This window comes from Oncorhynchus gorbuscha, linkage group LG13 (assembly GCF_021184085.1).
Source record: "Oncorhynchus gorbuscha isolate QuinsamMale2020 ecotype Even-year linkage group LG13, OgorEven_v1.0, whole genome shotgun sequence".
Classification (NCBI taxonomy): domain Eukaryota; kingdom Metazoa; phylum Chordata; class Actinopteri; order Salmoniformes; family Salmonidae; genus Oncorhynchus; species Oncorhynchus gorbuscha.
In genome coordinates, this window is record NC_060185.1 from 88,515,533 (window position 1) to 88,535,933 (window position 20,401).

Sequence of the window (20,401 nt, forward strand, 5' to 3'; positions counted from 1 at the left end):
CTCATCAACGTTTGTCTTCACCCCCACCACCACTCTAGTTTCTTACCTCCCAAAGAGGAACAAGAATGTGGTCCTCCTGAGCACACTGCACAAAATGGCTGAGATCAGTGACCGTGAGGACAGGAAGCCAGCCATCATTCTGGACCACAACCACAACAAAAGAGGTGTGGACAACCTGGAAAAGTGATTGGAACTTAAAGTTGCAGGAGGATAATTGCCCCATGGCCCCTGGTCATCGTCCATAACATCATTGATGTGTCCTCATACAATGCCTTTGTGATATGGAACAAGATCGACACTACCTGGATGCCTGACAAGTGGAACAAGAGAAGGGTGTTTCTGGAGCAGCTGGAAAAGGCACTAGTAACCCCACACATTCAAAGAAGGGAGAGCCTCTCCCACACAGCAGCTTCTGCTTGTGAAAGCTGTTCAGGGGGCTGAATCTTGTCCTGATCCACCTGAGGCTGCAGCTGAGGAAAGGCAAGAGGTGGAGATTCCTATTCTTCCCCCCAAAGAAGGACTGTAAAACAAATACTATGTGCTGCACATGTGAGTAATACATCTGCAAAGTCCATGCACACACACTTTCATACTGTCCTACATGTGGGGCGGCAGGGTATTTTTTTTATATTTTTTTAATCACCTTTATTTAACAAGGTAGGCTAGTTGAGAACAAGTTCTCATTTGCAACTGCGACCTGGCCAAGATAAAGCATAGCAGTGTGAACAGACAACACAGAGTTACACATGGAATAAACAATTAACAAGTCAATAACACAGTAGAAAAAATGGGCAGTCTATATACAATGTGTGCAAAAGGCATGAGGAGGTAGGCGAATAATACAATTTTGCAGATTAACACTGGAGTGATAAATGATCAGATGGTCATGTACAGGTAGAGATATTGGTGTGCAAAAGATCCAGAAAAGTAAATAAATAAAAACAGTATAAAAACAGTATGGGAATGAGGTAGGTGAAAATGGGTGGGCTATTTTCCTATAGACTATGTACAGCTGCAGCGATCGGTTAGCTGCTCGGATAGCTGATGTTTGAAGTTGGTGAGGGAGATAAAAGTCTCCAACTTCAGCGATTTTTGCAATTCGTTCCAGTCACAGGCAGCAGAGTACTGGAACGAAAGGCGGCCAAATGAGGTGTTGGCTTTAGGGATGATCAGTGAGATACACCTGCTGGAGCGCGTGCTACGGATGGGTGTTATCTTAGTTCACTGGTCACGATGGCAAGGCGGAGCTTTACCTAGCATGGACTTGTAGAAGACCTGGAGCCAGTGGGTCTGGCGACGAATATGTAGTGAGGGCCAGCCGACTAGAGCATACAAGTCGCAGTGGTGGGTGGTATAAGGTGCTTTAGTGACAAAACGGATGGCACTGTGATAGACTGCATCCAGTTTGCTGAGTAGAGTGTTGGAAGCCATTTTGTAGATGACATCGCCGAAGTCGAGGATCGGTAGGATAGTCAGTTTTACTAGGGTAAGCTTGGCAGCGTGAGTGAAGGAGGCTTTGTTGCGGAATAGAAAGCCGACTCTTGATTTGATTTTCGATTGGAGATGTTTGATGTGAGTCTGGAAGGAGAGTTTGCAGTCTAGCCAGACACCTAGGTACTTATAGATGTCCACATATTCAAGGTCGGAACCATCCAGGGTGGTGATGCTAGTCGGGCATGCGGGTGCAGGCAGCGATCGGTTGAAAAGCATGCATTTGGTTTTACTCGCGTTTAAGAGCAGTTGGAGGCCACGGAAGGAGTGCTGTATGGCATTGAAGCTCGTTTGGAGGTTAGATAGCACAGTGTCCAATGAGGGGCCGAAAGTATATAGAATGGTGTCGTCTGCGTAGAGGTGGATCAGGGAATCGCCCGCAGCAAGAGCAACATCATTGATATATACAGAGAAAAGAGTCGGCCCGAGAATTGAACCCCGTGGCACCCCCATAGAGACTGCCAGAGGACCGGACAGCATGCCCTCCGATTTGACACACTGAACTCTGTCTGCAAAGTAATTGGTGAACCAGGCAAGGCAGTCATCCGAAAAACCGAGGCTGTTGAGTCTGCTGATAAGAATATGGTGATTGACAGAGTCGAAAGCCTTGGCGAGGTCGATGAAGACGGCTGCACAGTACTGTCTTTAATCGATGGCGGTTATGATATCGTTTAGTACCTTGAGTGTGGCTGAGGTGCACCCGTGACCGGCTCGGAAACCAGATTGCACAGCGGAGAAAGTACGGTGGGATTCGAGATGGTCAGTGACCTGTTTGTTGACTTGGCTTTCGAAGACCTTAGATAGGCAGGGCAGGATGGATATAGGTCTGTAACAGTTTGGGACCAGGGTGTCTCCCCCTTTGAAGAGGGGGATGACTGCGGCAGCTTTCCAATCCTTGGGGATCTCATACGATATGAAAGAGAGGTTGAACAGGCTGGTAATAGGGGTTGCGACAATGGCGGCAGATAGTTTCAGAAATAGCGGGTCCAGATTGTCAAGCCCAGCTGATTTGTACGGGTCCAGGTTTTGCAGCTCTTTCAGAACATCTGCTATCTGGATTTGGATAAAGGAGAACCTGGAGAGGCTTGGGTGAGGAGCTACGGGGGGGGGGGGGAGCTGTTGGCCGAGGTTGGAGTAGCCAGGCGGAAGGCATGGCCAGCCGTTGAGAAGTGCTTATTGAAATTTTCGATAACCATGGATTTATCGGTGGAGACCGTGTTTCCTAGCCTCAGTGCAGTGGGAAGCTGGGAGGAGGTGCTCTTGTTAGCCTAGTGGTTAGAGCGTTGGACTAGTAACTGAAAGGTTGCAAGTTCATAACCCCAAGCTGTCATTCTTCCCCTGAACAGGCAGTTAACCCACTGTTCTTAGGCCGTCATTGAAAATAAGAATTTGTTCTTAACTGACTTGCCTAGTTAAATAAAGGTAAAAACAAATGTGCTAATTAGAGTTGATTGATTTATGTTCTTCACGTTTTTGTTTTGTATCTATTATCTTATTTTATTCAAATTTATTTTTGTTGTTTATACACTTTGTGGGCGGGGGCAATGGTTAAAAAAATGGGAGAAGACTAGTATTTTGGAGTTGAATTCCTCATTGTACAGTGCAGTCGTAGATTGACACATATATGAATTTTCACAATGTCTGCTGCCTCAGTATGTGTGATGGTGTAACGGCTTTCTTCCGCTGAAGGAGAGGAGGACCAAAATGCAGCGTGGTTAGAGTTCAACATGTTTAATCAAGACCATACACGAGAACACTACAAAATACAAAACAGCAAAAATGAAAACCGAAACAGTCCTATCTGGTGCAATGACACAAAGACAGAAGACAATCACCCACAAAATACCCAAAAGATCATGGCTGCCTAAATATGGTTCCCAATCAGAGACAACGACAGACAGCTGCCTCTAATTGAGAACCAATCTAGGCAACCATATACATACAAAACTACCTAGAAAGGATACAGCCCCATAAACATACAAAAACCCCAAGACTAGGCAAAACACATAAATCCCCCATGTCATACCCTGACCTAACCAAAATAATAAAGAAAACAAAGATAACTAAGGCTAGGGTGTGACAGATGGCAATTTGCATATACTGCAGAATGTTATGAAGAGTGATCAGATGAATAGCAATTAATTGCAATGCAAATTAACTGAATTCCCCAAAAACATTTACATTGTAATAAAAATGAGAGGTGTCCACAGATTAAATGCAGTCTTTCTGCATTGTGAAGATGGAAATCCCAGATGTTCACAAAGTTTGTGATGAATGACAGGTTGTTAATTCATGCAAAATAGATTTGGGGTTTAAAATGAAATGAAGCTGCTTTATTTTCGGGGTTTAGTGAAGTTGGGTCATGTTTGACCCTTTGGACAAGAGGAGTGTAAAGAATGTTAAGACTACACAAAGGTTAAGGGACTCTTCTCCAGGTTTATTTCTCTGCAGGTGTTGGCGTTGTTATGGAATGTTTGGGAATCACTTCCTTTTCAGGTGGTTCAGAATCTGTGCAGAAGATCTAGGTGCTGCTGTAAGCCCTCCTTGGTTGGGGACAGAAGCACCAGATCATCAGCAAACAGTAGACATTTAACTTCAGATTCTAGTGTCCTCGCTAATTTCTTAATATATATGTTGAAGATGGTGAGGCTTAACCTGTTGCGATGAGCCATCCTGGATCCGGGATCGTGAATACAGCCTCAAGCTCATTACCATAACGCAACGTGAACTATTCATGAAAATCGCAAATGAAATTAAATCAATATGCTAGCTCTCAAGCTTAGCTTTTTGTTAACAACACTGTCATCTCAGATTTTCAAAATATGCTTCTCAACCATTGCGAAACAAGCATTTGTGTAACACTATTGATAGCTAGCATAGCATTTAGCATAGAATTTAGCGTTAGCATTCAGCAGGCAACATTTTCACAAAAACCAGAAAAACATTCAAATAAAATCATTTACCTTTGAAGAACAGATGTTTTCAATGAGGAGACTCTCAGTTAGATAGCAAATGTTCAGTTTTTACAAAAATATTATTTGTTTAGGACAAATCGCTCTGTTTTCTGCGTCACGTTTAGCTACGAAAGAAACCTGTATCCAGGATTGTGTAAATCTATCCGCAAGCTCATTAGCATAACGCAACGTTAACTATTCATGAAAATCGCAAATGAAATTAAATAAATCTATTTGCTCTCAAGCTTAGCCTTTTGTTAATAACACTGTCATCTCAGATTTTCAAAAATATGCTTCTCAACCATTGCAAAACAAGCATTTGTGTAACACTATTGATAGCCTAGCATAGTATTATTCCTGACATTCAGCAAGCAACATTTTCACAAAAACCAGAAAAACATTCAACTAAAATAATTTACCTTTGAAGAACTTCAGATGTTTTCAATGAGACTCTCAGTTAGATAGCAAATGTTCAGTTTTTACAAAAATATTATTTGTTTAGGACAAATCGCTCCGTTTTCTGCGTCACGTTTAGCTACGAAAGAAACCTGTATCCAGGATTGTGTAAATCTATCTGCAAGCTCATTAGCATAACGCAACGTTAACATTCATGAAATGAAATAAATCTATTTGCTCTCAAGCTTAGCCTTTTGTTAACAACACTGTCATCTCAGAGTTTCAAAAATATGCTTCTCAACCATTGCAAAACAAGCATTTGTGTAACACTATTGATAGCCTAGCATAGTATTATGCCTGACATGCCTGACATTCACCATCCAACATTTTCACAAAAAACAGAAAAACATTCAAATAAAATAATTTATCTTTGAAGAACTTTGAAGAACTTCAGATGTTTTCAATGAGGAGATGTTCAGTTTTTACAAAAATATTATTTGTGTTGACAAATCGCTCCGTTTTCTCCATCACATTTGGGGAAGAAAAAAAAAAATATTAAGTCATTAAAACGCGAACTTTTTTCCAAATTAACTCCATAATATCGACAGAAACATGGCAAACCGATGTTTAGAATCAATCCTCAAGGTGTTTTTCACATATCTATCGATGATAAATCCATCGTGGCAGTTGACTTTCTCTTCTGAAGAAATGGAAAGCACCTAGAGATTCCGCAATAATTTTGACACAGGACACCGGGCGGACTCCTGGTAAATGTAGTCTCTTATGGTCAATCTTCCAATGATATGCCTACAAATACGTCACAATTCTGCAGACATCTTGGACGAACGGCAGAGAGCATAAGCTCGTTCGTGGCACATTCACAGCCATATATGGAGACGATAGATAAACAGAGCTTCAAAAATTCTGCTCATTTCCTGTTTGAGTTTCCTCTTGGTTTCGCCTGTAGCATGAGTTCCGTGGCACTCACAGATAATATCCTTGCAGTTTTGAAAACGTCAGAGTGTTTTCTTTCCAAAGCTGCCAATTATATGCATAGTTGAGCATCTTTTCATGACAAAATATTGAGCTTAAAACGGGCACGTTTTCGGCCCTGTGTAAAGAAATGTGTGTTTTTTGCTCAATTTAACGGTATGCTTGTTGTTTGTGTCCATGGATTTTATGATGTCGTATGTTTTGTTTGTAGGGACCCTCATGCCAAATTGAGTTAAAAACATTTTGGAAGTCAACAAAGCATGAGAAGACATTTCCTTTGTTTTGGTTTGTTTGTTTGTCAATTAGGGTGTGTAGGGTGAATATGTGGTCTGTAGTACAGTAATTTGGAAAAAAGTCCATTTGACATTTGCTCAGTACATTGTTTTCACTGGGGAAATGTACACGTCTGCTGTTAATATTAATACAGAGGATTTTCCCAAGGTTGCTGTTGCTGTCATATCCCACAATAGTTATTGGGGGCCAAATTGGCCTTTTATTGATTGAGGTCCTTAGTCAGTCCTTAGTTCCAAATATTGGAAAAGATGCCAGAGCTGAGGATGATGTTAAAGAGTTAAAGTTTAGCAAATTGGAATTTGTGGTATTCTATCATTTCAATTAAGATACCATTAACACCACAGTCCTTTTTGGGTTGGAGGGTTTATATTTTGTCCTGTAGTTCATTCAATGTAATTGGAGAAACTAGTGGGTTCTTGTAGCAGTCCTATGTATAGCTGGTGTAGGGAGTCAGGCGCAGGACAGCACATATGAGTAATTAAAGTATTTTACTCAAAAAATACAAATATACAAGGCAACAATGATAGCCCACAAACACGGACCGAATTACAATATACAATCACTCACAAACGCAAATAAATAATAAACAAGTAATTGGTTGAGTGAAGCCAGGTGTGATAAGACAAGAAAGAACAAATGGAAAATGAAAACTGGATCGGCGGTGGCTAGAAGGCCGGTGAAGTCGACCGCCGAACGCCACCCGAAAAAGGAGACGGACCCACTTCGGCGGAAGTCGTGACAGTTCTGGTAGTCTTTAATAGATGATTATAAGATTTCTAATTGATCATGTATCTGTTTTTGCTGTTTGTTCTTTTGTTATAGAGCCAGAAAGACTGGAGAAGTGGTTTAACCACACATCTCTGTTTTGGATAGATAACTCTTTGTGTGGTTGTTAGTGTGTTCCAATTTTCCCAGAAGTGGTTCGATTCTATGGATTCTTCAATTACATTGATCTTATTTCTGACGTGCTGTTCCTTCGTTTTCCGTAGTGTATTTCTGTATTGTTTTAGTGACTCACCATAGTGAAGGCGTTAGACTCAGGTTTTCTGGGTCTATGTTTTTGGTTGGACAGGTTTCTCAATTTCTTTCTTAGGTTTTTGCATTCTTCATCAAACCATTTGTCATTGTTGTTAGTTTTCTTAGGTTGTCTGCAAATTTTTAGATTTGATAGGGAAGCTGAAAGTTCAAATATACTGTTTAGGCTTTCTACCTCCAAGTTAAACCTTCACTGTTATAGTGAAATGTTTTGTTCAGGAAGTTGTCTGAAAAGGATTTAATTTGTTGTTGCCCAATTGTTTTATGGTAGGTTTCCCCACTACTTTCCTTCCATCTATAGCATTTCTTAAAATTGTGCAGTTCCTTTGGCTTTGATGCCTCATGATTGAGTATAGCTCTGTACAAGTAGATTATGATTTTGCTGTGATCTGATAGGGGTGTCAGTGGACTGACTGTCAACGCTCTGAGTGTCTCTTGGGTTGAGGTCAGTGATAAAGTAATCTACAGTACTACTGCCAAGGGATAAGATGTAGGTGTACCTACCATAGGAGTCGCCTCAAAGCCTACCATTGACTACCATGTACAGACCCAGCGTGCAACAGAGCTGTTGGAGTTGTGACCTGGTTTTATTGGTTGTTTTGTCGTAGTTGTGTCTAGGGGGCATATTTGTGAGGGAAAACTGTAACCTCCAGGTAGGTGTTTGTCCCCCTGTGTGCTGAGAGTGTCAGGTTCTTCTCCAGTTCTGGCATTTAGGTCACCACAGACTTGTACATGTCCCTGGTCCTGAAAATGGTTGATCTCCTGCTCTAGGATAGAGAAGCTGTCATTGTTAAAGTATGGGGAATCTATTGGGGGTATATAAATTGTGCAAATGAGGAAATGTTTCTCTGTTGAGATAATTTCCATATTAACTTCTTACCAGATGTAAAATATTCCTGTTTTGACTTCTCGCTCGCGCTCTCCCTTTCTCTCTCTCGCTCTCCCTATCTCTCTCTATCTCTCTCTTCCAGCCACGTCCAATGGTTCAGTCGAAGGCCTGGAGAACAGAGAGGGAGGAGTCTGTAAGACCAGGGCCATGAAAGTTGTCATGAAGGTCGGACAAGGTAAACAAAGTAATGCTTTCATTGATTGATATATCTGACAACAAACGTTACACGAATGTGTTTCTCCATGTGTTGCACTCTAAACTCTCCTATATGTGAACATTAAACATTCTCCTTTCCTCAAAGTTTTATTTGCAGTACTGTAGACACTAACTGAGTTTAGGCCTGGCGCACACCTTCAATGCAGCGCAGTTCTTCACGTTTATGTAAAACCCCAACAGTGTGTATCAGTGTGTAACCTTGAGGATAACTGTATTGGTGTAAATGGTCACAGTGACTTCACTGTATCCTCCATTCTGACACAGCATCTTAGCATGCAAATACAATCATACATTATTCATATAATCTCTCACTGTGAATATTTAAAACAGAACACACACACACACGCACTCACACGCACGCGCGCACACACACACACACAAACACAACCTCCTGCTGGTTGACTTTCGTATCGTCCGTCTTGTGAAGGAAGCTAAATGTCAGCATATTGGTGGACTAAGCACGTGCTTAGTCCACCAAACGCCACTTCACTTTAGGATCAGCACTGAGCAAATCAGATTGTCTGTAGCCTCTCATAGACTATAACACATACAGTATATTATGAATCAGTCAAAACATTGCAAGGTAGCGCTGACTACTGCTGGAAACCGTAATTACACTACTGTTGGAAACTGTAATTACACTACTGCTGGAAACCGTAATTACACTACTGTTGGAAACCGTAATTACACTACTGTTGGAAACCATAATTACACTACTGTTGGAAACCATAATTACACTACTGTTGGAAACTGTAATTACACTACTGCTGGAAACTGTAATTACACTACTGTTGGAAACCGTAATTACACTACTGTTGGAAACCATAAATATTCTACTGCTGGAAACTGTAATTACACTACTGTTGGAAACCATAAATATACTACTGCTGGAAACTGTAATTACACTACTGTTGGAAACTGTAATTACACTACTGCTAGAAACCATAATTACACTACTGCTGGAAACTGTAATTACACTACTGCTAGAAACCATAAATATACTACTGCTGGAAACCATAAATATACTACTGCTGGAAACTGTAATTACACTACTGTTGGAAACTGTAATTACACTACTGTTGGAAACCATAAATATACTACTGCTGGAAACCATAAATATACTACTGCCGGAAACTGTAATTACACTACTGTTGGAAACCGTAATTACACTACTGTTGGAAACCATAATTACACTACTGTTGGAAACCGTAATTACACTACTGCTGGAAACCATAAATATACTACTGCCGGAAACTGTAATTACACTACTGTTGGAAACCGTAATTACACTACTGTTGGAAACCATAATTACACTACTGTTGGAAACCGTAATTACACTACTGTTGGAAACCATAAATATACTACTGCCGGAAACTGTAATTACACTACTGCTGGAAACCATAAATATACTACTGCCGGAAACTGTAATTACACTACTGCTAGAAACCATAAATATACTACTGCTGGAAACCATAAATATACTACTGCTGGAAACCGTAATTACACTACTGTTGGAAACCGTAATTACACTACTGTTGGAAACCATAATTACACTACTGTTGGAAACCGTAATTACACTACTGTTGGAAACCGTAATTACACTACTGCTGGAAACCGTAATTACACTACTGTTGGAAACCGTAATTACACTACTGTTGGAAACCATAATTACACTACTGTTGGAAACCATAATTACACTACTGTTGGAAACCGTAATTACACTACTGTTGGAAACCATAATTACACTACTGTTGGAAACCGTAATTACACTACTGTTGGAAACTATAAATATACTACTGCTGGAAACTGTAATTACACTACTGCTAGAAACCGTAATTACACTACTGTTGGAAACCATAAATATACTACTGCTGGAAACTGTAATTACACTACTGTTGGAAACTGTAATTACACTACTGCTAGAAACCGTAATTACACTACTGTTGGAAACTGTAATTACACTACTGTTGGAAACCATAAATATACTACTGCTGGAAACCATAAATATACTACTGCTGGAAACTGTAATTACACTACTGTTGGAAACTGTAATTACACTACTGCTGGAAACTGTAATTACACTACTGCTGGAAACCGTAATTACACTACTGTTGGAAACCATAATTACACTACTGCTGGAAACCATAATTACACTACTGCTGGAAACTGTAATTACACTACTGCTGGAAACCATAAATATACTACTGCTGGAAACCATAAATATACTACTGCTGGAAACTGTAATTACACTACTGTTGGAAACTGTAATTACACTACTGTTGGAAACCATAAATATACTACTGCTGGAAACTGTAATTACACTACTGTTGGAAACCGTAATTACACTACTGTTGGAAACCGTAATTACACTACTGTTGGAAACCATAAATATACTACTGCTGGAAACTGTAATTACACTACTGCTAGAAACCGTAATTACACTACTGTTGGAAACCATAAATATACTACTGTTGGAAACTGTAATTACACTACTGTTGGAAACCATAATTACACTACTGCTGGAAACCATAATTACACTACTGTTGGAAACCGTAATTACACTACTGCTAGAAACCGTAATTACACTACTGTTGGAAACCATAAATATACTACTGCTGGAAACTGTAATTACACTACTGTTGGAAACTGTAATTACACTACTGCTAGAAACCGTAATTACACTACTGTTGGAAACTGTAATTACACTACTGTTGGAAACCATAATTACACTACTGCTGGAAACCATAATTACACTACTGTTGGAAACCGTAATTACACTACTGTTGGAAACCATAAATATACTACTGCTGGAAACTGTAATTACACTACTGTTGGAAACTGTAATTACACTACTGCTAGAAACCGTAATTACACTACTGTTGGAAACTGTAATTACACTACTGTTGGAAACTGTAATCACATTACTGCTGGAAACTGTAATTACATTACTGCTGGAAACTGTAATTATACTACTGCTGGAAACTGTAATCTCACTACTGCTGGAAACTGTAATTACACTACTGCTGGAAACCATAATTACACTACTGTTGGAAACCATAATTACACTACTGCTGGAAACCGTAATTACACTACTGCTGGAAACCATAAATATACTACTGCTGGAAACTGTAATTACACTACTGTTGGAAACTGTAATTACACTACTGTTGGAAACTGTAATCACATTACTGCTGGAAACTGTAATTATACTACTGCTGGAAACTGTAATCTCACTACTGCTGGAAACTGTAATCTCACTACTGCTGGAAACTGTAATTACACTACTGCTGGAAACCATAATTACACTACTGCTGGAAACCGTAATCTCACTACTGCTGGAAACTGTAATCTCACTACTGCTGGAAACCATAATTACACTACTGCTGGAAACCATAATTACACTACTGCTGGAAACCATAATTACACTACTGCTGGAAACCATAATTACACTACTGCTGGAAACCATAATTACACTACTGTTGGAAACCATAATTACACTACTGTTGGAAACCATAATTAAACCACTGCTGGAAAATGTAATCACACTACTGCTGGAAACTGTAATCACACTACTGTTGGAAACCGTAATTACACTACAGCTGGAAACCGTAATTACACTACTGTTCTCCTCTCCTCTCTTTTCCCCGTTTCTCCTCTTCTCTCCTCTCTTTTCCCCTTATCTCCTCTCCTCTCCTCTCTTTTCCCCTTCTCACCTCTTCTCTCCTCTCTTTTCCCCTTCTCTCCTCTCTTTCCCCTTCTCTCCTCTGCTCTACTCTCTTTTCCCCTTCTCTCCTCTCCTCTCCTCACTTTTCTTTTCCTCTCCTCTCCTCTCCTTTCCTCACTTTTCTTTTCTTCTCCTCTCCTCTCCTCTCCTCTCCTCTCCTCTCCTCTCCTCTCCTCTCCTCTCCTCTCCTCTCCTCTCCTCTCCTCTCCTCTCCTCTCCTCTCCCTTCCTCTTCTCCTCTCCTCTCCTCTCCTCTCTTTTCCCCTTCTCACCTCTTCTCTCCTCTCTTTTCCCCTTCTCTCCTCTCTTTTCCCCTTCTCTCCTCTTCTCTCCTCTCTTTTCCCCTTCTCTCCTCTCCTCTCCTCTCCTCACTTTTCTTTTCCTCTCCTCTCCTTTCCTCACTTTTCTTTTCCTCTCCTCTCCTCTCCTCTCCTTTCCTCCTCTCCTCTCCTCTCCTCTCCTCTCCTCTCCTCTCCTCTCCTCTCCTCTCCTCTCCTCTCCTCTCCTCTCCTCTCCTCTCCTCTCCTCTCCTCTCCTCTCCTCTCCTTTCCTCTTCTCCTCTCCTCTCCTCTCCTCTCCCTTCCCTTCCTCTTCTCCTCTCCTCTCCTCTCCTCTCCTCTCTCTCTTCTCTTCTCTTTTCCCCTTCTCTCCTCTCCTCTCTTTTCCCCTTCTCTCCTCTCCTCTCCTCTCTTTTCCTCTTCTCTTCTCTTATCCTCTCCTCTCCTCTCCTCTGCTCTCCTTTACTCAGCAGTAATGTTAAAACCAGACATATAAATAAGACATATTATGGCCTTTTACAGATATGAATAATGAATAACAATAAAAACCAAATATATAATTTTCTTAACCTCATTCTGCCATGTCAGTGTGTTCTGTCCCCTAGACTGCTGAGTGGGTGTCTGTGTTTGCTCTTGTGTGCATATGTGTGTGCACGCTTGTGCGTGTACGTTCGTGTGTGTCTCTGTGAGTTACTATCATACAGAGATATTTATCACGGTGTCTTATGTTTCAGACCCCAACACTGTTCTACCAGACCCTGTATTACCAGAGGAACCAGAGAGAGAGAGCGACAACAGTCTGGGAGGAGACTTCAGTCCTAGCCCTGAGGACAACCTGCTGCCTGTGGCAGGAGAGCCAGGCAACACTGGTGAGATAACAACCCTAACCCCATTAGAACCTGACGGAACCCAGCTGAACCTTACAGAACAAATAGAACCTAAAGAATATCGACCCCATGAAAAGTCAAGAACAGGTAGAGAGAGAAGGTAGAGAGAGGAGCGAGAGAAGGTGAGAGAGAAGGAGAGAGAGAGAAAGAGAAGGTAGAGAGAGAAGGAGAGAGAAGGTAGAGAGAGAAGGTAGAGAGATAAGGTAGAGAGAGAAGGTAGAGAGAGAAGGAGAGAGAGAAGGTAGAGAGAGGAGAGAGAGAGAAGGTAGAGAGAGAAGGAGAGAGAAAAGGTAGAGAAGTGTGGACAGGGAGAAAGTGACAGAGAGGAGAGAGAGAAAGTGAGAGAGAAGGTAGAGAGAGAAGGAGAGAGAGAGAGAGAAGGTAGAGAGAGAAGGAGAGAGAAGGTAGAGAGAGAAGGTAGAGAGATAAGGTAGAGAGAGAAGGTAGAGAGAGAAGGTAGAGAGAGGAGAGAGAGAAGGTAGAGAGAGAAGGAGAGAGAGAAGGTAGAGAAGTGTGGACAGGGAGAAAGTGACTGAGAGAGGAGAGAGAGAAGGTGAGAGAGAAGGTAGAGAGAGAAGGTGAGAGAGAAGGTAGAGAGAGAAGGAGAGAGAGAAGGAGAGACAAGGTAGAGAGAGAAGGTGAGAGAGAAGGTAGAGAGAGAAGGAGAGAGAGAAGGTGAGAGACAAGGTAGAGAGAGAAGGAGAGAGAGAAGGTAGAGAGAGAAGGAGAGAGAGAAGGAGAGAGAGAAGGTAGAGAGAGAAGGAGAGAGAGAAGGTGAGAGAGAAGGTAGAGAGAGAAGGAGAGAGAGAAGGTAGAGAGAGAAGTGTGGACAGGGAGAAAGTGACAGAGAGATTTCTGGCAGCAGCTGCTGATATACATGGGAAACAGATTTGATTCTGCTCCGATTTCAGTCACTTCAGGAGCTAGTCACTCTTTTTTTCCAGTAACCGTCCTTCCCAACCCCCCCTCACCCCCCTCACCCCCCTACAGAAATAAATGAAACAGAGTCAGATGTGCATATCTTCCCTGGCCTGTTCTCTACCCTGTTCTCTCCCCTGGCCTGTCCCCTGGTCTCTCCCCTAGCCTGTCCCCTGGCCTGTTCTCTACCCTGTTCTCTCCCCTGGCCTGTAACCCTAGCCTGTCCCCTGGCCTGTTCTCTCCCCTAGCCTGTCCCCTGGTTTCTCCCCTGGACTCTCCCCTGGCCCGTCCCTGGCCTCTCCCTTGGCCTCTCCCCTGACCTCTCCCGTGGCCTCTCCCCTGACCTTTCCCCTGGTCTCTCCCCTGGCACCTCCCTGGCCCGTCCCCTGGCCTCTCCCCTGGCCCGACCGCTGGCCCGTCCCCTGACCTCTCCCCTGGCCCGTCCCCTGGCCCGTCCCTGGCCTCTCCCTTGGCCTCTCCCCTGACCTCTCCCGTGGCCTCTGCCCTGGCCTCTCCCCTGGCCTCTCCCCGGACCTCTCCCCTGACCTCTCCCCTGGCCTCTCCCCTGACCTCTCCCCTGACCTCTCCTCTGGCCTCTCCCCTGAACGCTCCCCTGACCTCTCCCCTGGCCTCTCCCCTGACCTCTCCCCTGACGTCTCCCCTGGCCTCTCCCCTGACCCCTCCTCTGACCTTCCCCCTGACTTCTCCCCTGACGTCTCCCCTGGCCTCTCCCCTGACCTCTCCTCTGACCTCTCCCCTGACGTCTCCCCTGGCCTCTCCCCTGGCCTCTCCCCTGTCGTCTCCCCTGACCTCTCCTCTGGCCTCTCCCCTGACCTCTCCCCTGACCTCTCCCCTGGCCTCTCCCCTGTCGTCTCCCCTGACCTCTCCTTTGGCCTCTCCCCTGGCCTCTCCCCTGACCTCTCCTCTGACCTTCCCCCTGACGTCTCCCCTGGCCTCTCCCCTGACCTCTCCCCTGGCCTCTCCCCTGGCCTCTCCTCTGACGTCTCCCCTGACCTCTCCCCTGACCTCTCCCCTGGCCTCTCCCCTGACGTCTCCCCTGACCTCTCCCCTGACCTCTCCTCTGACCTTCCCCCTGACGTCTCCCCTGGCCTCTCCCCTGACGTCTCCCCTGACCTCTCCTCTGACCTCTCCCCTGACCTCTCCCGTGGCCTCTCCCCTGACCTTTCCCCTGGTCTCTCCACTGGCACGTCCCCTGGCCCGTCCCCTGGCCTCTCCCCTGGCCCGACCCCTGGCCCGTCCCCTGGCCTCTCCCCTGGCCCGTCCCCTGGCCCGTCCCCTGGCCTCTCCCTTGGCCTCTCCCCTGACCTCTCCCGTGGCCTCTCCCCTGACCTCTCCCCTGACCTCTCCCGTGGCCTCTCCCGTGGCCTCTCCCCTGTTCTCTCCCCTGGCCCGTCCCGTGGCCTCTCCCCTGGATGATCCCCTGGCCCGTCCCCTGGCCCGTCCCCTGGCCTCTCCCCTACTCTCTCCCCTGGCCCGTCCCCTGGCCTCTCCTCTGGCCTCTCCCCTGACCGCTCCCCTGGCCGCTCCCCTGACCTCTCCCCTGGCCTCTCCCCTGGTCTCTCCCCTGACCTCTCCCCTGGCCTCTCCCCAGGCCTCTCCCCTGGCCTCTCCCCTGGTCTCTCCCCTGACCTCTCCCGTGGCATCTCCCTTGACCTTTCCCCAGGCCTCTCCCCTGGCCTCTCCCCTGGTCTCTCCCCTGACATCTCCCCTGACCTTTCCCCTGGTCTCTCACCTGGCCCGTCCCCTGGCCTCTTCCCTGGCCCGTCCCCTGGCCTCTCACCTGGCCCGTCCCCTGGCCTCTCACCTGGCCCGTCCCCTGGCCTGTCCCCTGACCTCTCCCCTGACCTTTCCCCTGGTCTCTCACCTGGCCCGTCACCTGACTTCTCCTCTGGCCTCTCCCCTGACCGCTCCCCTGACCTCTCCCCTGACCGCTGCCCTGGCTTCTCCCTTGGCCTCTCCCCTGGCCTCTCCCCTGGTCTTCCCCCTGACCTCTCCCCTGACCTCTCCCCTGACGTCTCCCCTGATCTCTCCCCTGACCTCTCCCCTGACCTCTCCCCTGGCCTCTCCCCTGACCTCTCCTCTGACCTTCCCCCTGACCTCTCCCCTGACGTCTCCCCTGGCCTCTCCCCTGACCTCTCCTCTGACCTTCCCCCTGACCTCTCCCCCGACGTCTCCCCTGACCTCTCCTCTGACCTTCCCCCTGACCTCTCCCCTGACCTCTCCCCTGACCTCTCCTCTGGCCTCTCCCCTGAACTCTCCCCTGACCTCTCCCCTGGCCTCTCCCCTGGCCTCTCCCCTGACGTCTCCCCTGTCCTCTCCCCTGACCTCTCCCCTGACTTCTCCCCTGACGTCTCCCCTGTCCTCTCCCCTGACCTCCTCCCTGTCCTCTCCCCTGACCTCTCCCCTGACGTCTCCCCTGGCCTCTCCCCTGACCTCTCCTCTGAACTTCCCCCTGACTTCTCCCCTGACGTCTCCCCTGGCCTCTCCCCTGACCTCTCCTCTGACCTTCCCCCTGACTTCTCCTCTGACCTCTCCTTCTCCTCTGACCTCTCCCCTGACCTTCCCCCTGACTTCTCCCCATCCCCAGGGATGATCCCCTGGCCCGTCCCCTGGCCCGTCCCCTGGCCTCTCCCCTACTCTCTCCCCTGGCCCGTCCCCTGGCCTCTCCTCTGGCCTTTCTCCCCTGACCGCTCCCTGGCCGCTCCCTGACCTCTCCCCTGGCTTCTCCCCTGGTCTCTCCCCTGACCTCTCCCCTGGCCTCTCCCCAGGCCTCTCCCCTGGTCTTTCCCCTGGTCTCTCCCCTGACCTCTCCCCTGATCTCTCCCCTGGCCTCTCCCCAGGCCTCTCCCCTGGCCTCTCCCCTGGTCTCTCCCCCTGACCTCTCCCGTGGCATCTCCCTTGACCTTTCCCCAGGCCTCTCCCCTGGCCTCTCCCCTGGTCTCTCCCCTGACATCTCCCCTGACCTTTCCCCTGGTCTCTCACCTGGCCCGTCCCCTGGCCTCTTCCCTGGCCCGTCCCCTGGCCTCTCACCTGGCCCGTCCCCTGGCCTCTTCCCTGGCCCGTCCCCTGGCCTGTCCCCTGACCTCTCCCCTGACCTTTCCCCTGGTCTCTCACCTGGCCCGTCCCCTGGCCTCTCCCCTGGCCCGCCCCCTGGCCTCTCCCCTGGCCCGTCCCCTGGCCTCTCCCCTGGATTATACCCTGGCCTGTCCCCTGGCCTGTCCCCTGGCCTCTCCCCTGACCTTACCCCTGGTCTCTCCTCTGGCCCGTCCCCTGGCCTCTCCCCTGGATTATTCCCTGGCCCGTCCCCTGGCCTCTTCCCTGGCCCGTCCCCTGGCCTGTCCCCTGACCTTTCCCCTGGTCTCTCCTCTGGCCCGTCACCTGACTTCTCCTCTGGCCTCTCCCCTGACCGCTCCCCTGACCTCTCCCCTGACCGCTGCCCTGGCTTCTCCCTTGGCCTCTCCCCTGGCCTCTCCCCTGGTCTTCCCCCTGACCTCTCCCCTGACCTCTCCCCTGACCTCTCCCCTGACGTCTCCCCTGATCTCTCCTGACCTCTCCCCTGACCTCTCCCCTGGCCTCTCCCCTGAACTCTCCCCTGACCTCTCCCCTGACCTCTCCCCTGGCCTCTCCCCTGGCCTCTCCCCTGACGTCTCCCCTGTCCTCTCCCCTGACCTCTCCCCTGACCTTCCCCCTGACTTCTCCCCTGACGTCTCCCCTGTCCTCTCCCCTGACCTCTCCCCTGACGTCTCCCCTGACGTCTCCCCTGACGTCTCCCCTGGCCTCTCCCCTGACTTCTCCCCTGACGTCTCCCCTGGCCTCTCCCCTGACCTCTCCTCTGAACTTCCCCCTGACTTCTCCCCTGACGTCTCCCCTGGCCTCTCCCCTGACCTCTCCTCTGACCTTCCCCCTGACTTCTCCTCTGACCTCTCCTTTGACCTTCCCCCTGACTTCTCCTCTGACCTTCCCCCTGACCTCTCCCCTGACCTCTCCTCTGACCTTCCCCCTGATTTCTCCTCTGACCTTCCCCCTGACTTCTCCCCTGACCTCTCATCTGACCTTCCCCCTGACTTCTCCTCTGACCTTCCCCCTGACTTCTCCTCTGACCTCTCCTCTGACCTTCCCCCTGACTTCTCCTCTGACCACTCCTCTGACCTTCCCCCTGACTTCTCCTCTGACCTTCCCCCTGGCCTCTCCCCTGACCTCTCCTCTGACCTTCCCCTGACCTCTCCCCTGACCTCTCCTCTGACCTTCCCCCTGACTTCTCCTCTGACCTTCCCCCTGACTTCTTCTCTGACCTTCCCCCTGACTTCTCCCCTGACTTCTCCTCTGACCACTCCTCTGACCTTCCCCCTGACTTCTTCTCTGACCTTCCCCCTGACTTCTTCTCTGACCTTCCCCCTGACTTCTTCTCTGACCTTCCCCCTGACTTCTCCCCTGACCTCTCCTCTGACCTTCCCCCTGACTTCTTCTCTGACCTTCCCCCTGACTTCTCCCCTGACCTCTCCTCTGACCTTCCCCTGACTTCTCCTCTGACCTTTCCCCTGACCTCTCCCCTGACCTCTCCTCTGACCTTCCCCCTGACGTCTCCCCTGGCCTCTCCCCTGTCGTCTCCCCTGGCCTCTCCTCTGGCCTCTCCCCTGACCTCTCCCCTGGCCTATCCCCTGGCCTATCCCCTGACGTCTCCCCTGGCCTCTCCCCTGACCTCTCCCCTGGCCTATCCCCTGACCTATCCCCTGACCTCTCCCCTGACCTCTCCCCTGGCCTATCCCCTGACGTCTCCCCTGACGTCTCCCCTGACCTCTCCCCTGACGTCTCCCCTGACGTCTCCCCTGGCCTCTCCCCTGGCCTCTCCCCTGGCCTCTCCCCTGACGTCTCCCCTGGCCTCTCCCCTGGCCTCTCCCCTGGCTTCTCCCCTGACGTCTCCCCTGGCCTCTCCCCTGGCCTCTCCCCTGACGTCTCCCCTGGCCTCTCCCCTGGCCTCTCCCCTGGCCTCTCCCCTGACCTCTCCCCTGGCCTCTCCCCTGACCTCTCCCCTGGCCTCTCCCCTGGCGTCTCCCCTGGCCTATCCCCTGGCCTCTCCCCTGGCCTATGCCCTGGCCTATCCCCTGGCCTCCCCCCTGGCTTATGCCCTGGCCTCTCCCCTGGCCTCTCCCCTGGCGTCTCCCCAGGCCTCTCCCCGAAACACATTTCTGTAGATTTAGCTATTGCCTCGTCTGTATCAATCCTATTAATCTGAGTGATGTTGGCTGTTAACCACAGATTACATTACAGGGTCATCTTGATTAAACAAATGAAATTAGATGACATCAATAGCACTTGTCAATCACCCTAAAGAAATATGAAGAATTCATCGTCATTTCGTTAAACTATAAAACAATAATCATATACATTTCTATATCTGAATGCACAATGGGTCGCATTGTACAAACTCACTCTTTCTCTCCCCCTCCCTCCCTCTTTCGCTCCCCCCCCCTCTCTCTTCCCCTCCCTCCTCCAGACTCTATAAACCAGGACAACAGGTCAGGAGGCTCCAGCAGCAGTGACGGCATCCTGGGGTCAAAGGTCGCTGTGTTCTCAGCCATCGGAGCCGGCTGCATCATCTTCCTCCTCCTCATCCTCTTCCTCATCATCCTGCTCATCAAGATGAGGAAGAGATCCCGGAAGCACTCTCACGCTCAGCCCCACCCTTCCGCCCTGTCACTCAGCACGCTGTCCAATCAGAACAAGCTGCCTGGCAGCGGGAGCACAGCCGGGACGGAACCCAGTGACATCATCATCCCGCTGAGGACGGAGAATAACTACTGCCCTCACTACGAGAAAGTGAGCTCTGACTACGGACATCCTGTTTATATCGTACAGGAGATGCCTCCGCAGAGCCCAGCAAACATTTATTATAAAGTCTGAGAGAGGAGGAGAGAACATTTATTATAAAGTCTGAGAGAGGAGGAGAGGAGAGAACATTTATTACCAGGTCTGAGAGAGGAGGAGAGGAGAGAACATTTATTACCAGGTCTGAGAGAGGAGGAGAGGAGAGAACATTTATTACCAGGTCTGAGAGAGGAGGAGAGGAGAGAACATTTATTACCAGGTCTGAGAGAGGAGGAGAGAACATTTATTACCAGGTCTGAGAGAGGAGGAGAGGAGAGAACATTTATTACCAGGTCTGAGAGAGGAGGAGAGGAGAGAACATTTATTACCAGGTCTGAGAGAGGAGGAGAGAACATTTATTACCAGGTCTGAGAGAGGAGGAGAGGAGAGAACATTTATTACCAGGTCTGAGAGAGGAGGAGAGGAGAGAACATTTATTAC

The 20,401-nt window shown here is 48.2% G+C and overlaps 1 protein-coding gene across 1 annotated transcript in view; it reads left to right on the forward strand.

Moving 5' to 3' along the window:
* The window catches only part of LOC123993662 (ephrin-B1-like), a 181,688-nt gene extending 161,578 nt beyond the window's left edge, over window positions 1–20,110 (forward strand). Inside the window, exons 3-5 of the mRNA XM_046296027.1 lie at window positions 8,135–8,227; window positions 13,004–13,138; window positions 19,590–20,110. Coding sequence (XP_046151983.1) covers window positions 8,135–8,227; window positions 13,004–13,138; window positions 19,590–19,996 — 635 coding nt within the window. The 3' untranslated portion in view covers window positions 19,997–20,110. The remainder of the gene's footprint in view (window positions 1–8,134; window positions 8,228–13,003; window positions 13,139–19,589) is intronic.
* Window positions 20,111–20,401: the final 291 nt, after the last annotated feature.